Source organism: Lagopus muta, chromosome 4 (genome assembly GCF_023343835.1).
Source record: "Lagopus muta isolate bLagMut1 chromosome 4, bLagMut1 primary, whole genome shotgun sequence".
Taxonomy (NCBI): domain Eukaryota; kingdom Metazoa; phylum Chordata; class Aves; order Galliformes; family Phasianidae; genus Lagopus; species Lagopus muta.
The window spans coordinates 17,977,775-17,981,016 of record NC_064436.1 but is presented as its reverse complement, the minus strand read 5'-3'; the positions used below and the strand labels follow the sequence as shown (position 1 = coordinate 17,981,016).

General features: G+C 39.1%; 1 protein-coding gene across 3 annotated transcripts in view; it reads right to left on the bottom strand.

The window, feature by feature from the left end:
* Window positions 1-1,727: 1,727 nt before the first annotated feature.
* Window positions 1,728-3,242, bottom strand: part of SMARCAD1 (SWI/SNF-related, matrix-associated actin-dependent regulator of chromatin, subfamily a, containing DEAD/H box 1) — a 45,131-nt gene continuing 43,616 nt past the window's right edge. For 2 of the 3 annotated variants that reach the window (XM_048941271.1, XM_048941272.1), the window contains exon 23: window positions 1,728-2,681. In XM_048941271.1, coding sequence (XP_048797228.1) covers window positions 2,483-2,681 — 199 coding nt within the window. In that variant the 3' untranslated portion in view covers window positions 1,728-2,482. The remainder of the gene's footprint in view (window positions 2,682-3,242) is intronic. The other variant, XM_048941273.1, reaches the window with a different exon arrangement.

Sequence of the window (3,242 nt, the reverse complement as noted above, 5' to 3'; positions counted from 1 at the left end):
TGATACTTCCTGTTTATTGTTGACTTTCTCAAGGAAGCCAGGTTAAACAAGATGAGAAGTGCTTGGGAGGATTAAGAACACTAGGCAGCACTGATGAAAACTACTCACTTGCTCAAGAAATGTCAAGTTCCTCCAACACTTCCTTAGCCTCCTGCAGTTCCTGCTGTGCCATTACAATAAACTGCAGCTGCCCAGCTGAGACGCTGCCCACATCAGCACCAGCTATAAGCACACCAGCTGCAAAAACATTCAATTGCTCAGCATTTATCCAGTAAAACCAACAAACAACAGTGGCAGGGGTGAAAACTGAATTTAGAACAAAATAAATGGAACATGCCAAAGGTTTGTTCTTCTAGCAACAGGGTAAATAGGTCAGTGGAGCTGCTGAAAACAGGGATAGTTATAGATGAAATAGGTTTACCCAAGCTCAAGGAGAAAACAAGCACTCGTAAGAGGACTCCACTGCTCATAGTGGTTTATCCATTTAAAAGAGACTGGGCTGAAAATGGATGATGATGGGAAATTGCTCTCCTTCACAGCTATTCTTTCCCCCTGCCCCCACTCCGATAAGCCTTACTTCATTAAGCTCTAGAAGTGACATAAATCAACCACTAAGCAGTTCAGAAACTAACAGGTACCAGCAGAAAAAGAAGCAAGGTTCATTCCTGCATAGATTTGAATATGCAGTCTTCATTTGCCCTTGCAATTCCTGCATGCCTTGTTGTAGGTCCTTATAATTTTTTTGTTTCCTCAGAGAGAATTTCATCACTGTTTATAAATATCTCAAGTGTTGAAGCCAAGCTGTAAGAGATAAGACTCTTGGTGGTGAGCAACAAAAGAAAAAGGGACAATGGGCAGAATCTAGAACACGGGAAGCTCCACACTAACACAAAAATGAACTTATTTACTATCAGTGATAAAGCACTGGAACAAGATGTACGAAGAGATAGTGGACTCTCCTTCTACAGAGATAATCAAGATCTGCCTGCACACTTAACCATGAACCTGCTACAGGAGCCTGCCTTAGAAGGGGAATTGAACTCAATGATTTCTAGAGGTCCCTTCCAATCCCTACAGTTCTGCAATCCTGTGACATAAGTTCTGCAACTAGGGCACTTCACTATCAGACCATAGACCTGGTATCTCCAGGACTGACTAAGAAAATTACAACCTGAATAGAAAACTCATCACTGTAATACAAAGGAAAGCGCAGCAGTGACAGCATGACAGCAGAGTAGCAAGGTCCAAGGCTGCAGCAAGCAAAGACCTGCTCAAATGCAGCAGTTTTAGGCACAGAAATAAAGAAAAGATGCTTCTTACCTTCAAAAAAGCCTCAGATACACAGGGATTTTCAAGAAAATAGCCTTGCATCCACTGCCAACCCTTAAATAAGGTCTGGGAAGGGGTAGATCCTGGCTCCATCCCTTCCAATCACTCAGGTACAATGCATGCACCTGAGCTCCCCTGCTGGCCCTGCCTTCCACCAGGTGTTCAATCACTGCTTCAGGCAGACTTAGCATTTCTGCTACAGGCAGGAACTCCCATTTTCATAATCTGTATTCTAAAGCAACTTTTATTTGAATACGATAATAGTAAATATTTACTAACAGATAAGAGAAGTCAAGTCAAATGGAGCACTTTGGATAGTTTGAAAGCTGTCTCTGATTTGTATCATGCAAGTCATCAGTTCCACCCTCCTCTCCCAATAACCACAACATGAGAACATGTTGATAATACATGGAATTTTATTTGAACAAATTGATATAAAACCAGGACAGTACGTCAAAAGAACCAGAACAAGCAGGAACAGACTTAGGCATTGTCAAATAAGGCACATATAAAAGAAATCTACAAGCATAATCCAGTGAAACAGACAGTTTATTTATATGTCTGGAGGTAGAAATAATTACAAAAATACTGACAAATCTTAAGCAGTAGCAGATTTATTAAAACAATTACTACGTAGGTCCCCATTTTGAAAAACGTCCTGTAAAATAATGTTTCTTCAGCATCTGATGTTGATAGACTTGTACTGTTTATGTTTTCAAGCATTGAAAGAATGCTACCAGTGTTAAAAATTATCAATACCATGAGGAATAAAATGAAGAAACTACAAAAAGTTATAAAACTTCAGAAAACTCATGGTCATCAATAACATAAGAGTCCTCGGGGGTATGGCATTGCATTTCTTCCTTAAATTCCACATATTTACAATTTAGAGACCTAATGAGGCTTTCAATAGCGTGGCTATATCTGCTGGAATGGCCCCTTCTTCTCCTGAAGAATCAAAACATACATTAGTAGAGCAATAAGTATTTTACATAAACTGACAAAAATCTAGAATCTCAAAACTGCACACAATCCTCTACTTGCAAGCATTTGGTCTGCGTGTCAGATTCAAGGGACACTTCCTGTCAAGCTGAAAAGTAAACTGGCACAATACATTTTTCTAGTTTAAAGTGGAACTAAAAATTGTCTCATCTTAATTACGAGTGCAGTTTTTTGGAATAATATACTGCAGTGATCTCCTTAACTCATGTAAGGTGAAATCATTTCTGGCAAGAGACTTACCCAAATCTGCTGCAGTCATATCTTGTTCTAACTTCAATTTCTGCTGATTCATTTTGAGCATGGATTCTTCAATAGTCCCTTTACTGATCAGCTTTATGACTTTTACTTCTCTGAAAAGCACAAAATAGGATAAATACATCTTTACAGTTTCTTTGGATCAGTGTAAAAGGAAAGGACTTATGCCTTTGTTTGAATGGCAGTAGTTTACAACAATACTAAAGCAGAGTTTCCCTCTTTGGACCAGTTATGCTCCATACTGACAGAAAACTTGTTTTCTCCTCAGCCAGCACAAGGGTCTGTATGGTCTCAAAAAACTCACGTTCATAGAAGCAACTGAATACTACAGGCAAAATACCATTTACTAAACACATTCTATGCCTCACAACTTATTCCTCAGTGAAGAATACAGAGCAGAAAACTGATCCTTTCTTCAAGGCACTGCGGCATTTTAAAGCTTAGAAGTCTTTGGAAGAAAACAACCAGCTTTTTCAGCCAGTTCCAATGACTTGCGACCAGTCTTCATATAAATTTCTGGTGCTAAGAACTGATGTGAACTGCGGAAAAATGAAAAATTAGAGTAGAATGTAATTAAGGTTAGTTCCACCTACAACCATGCAATCGTAAAACAACTGCAACTATTTAGCTTCCAAGCAATCCAGAGACGGCTTAGA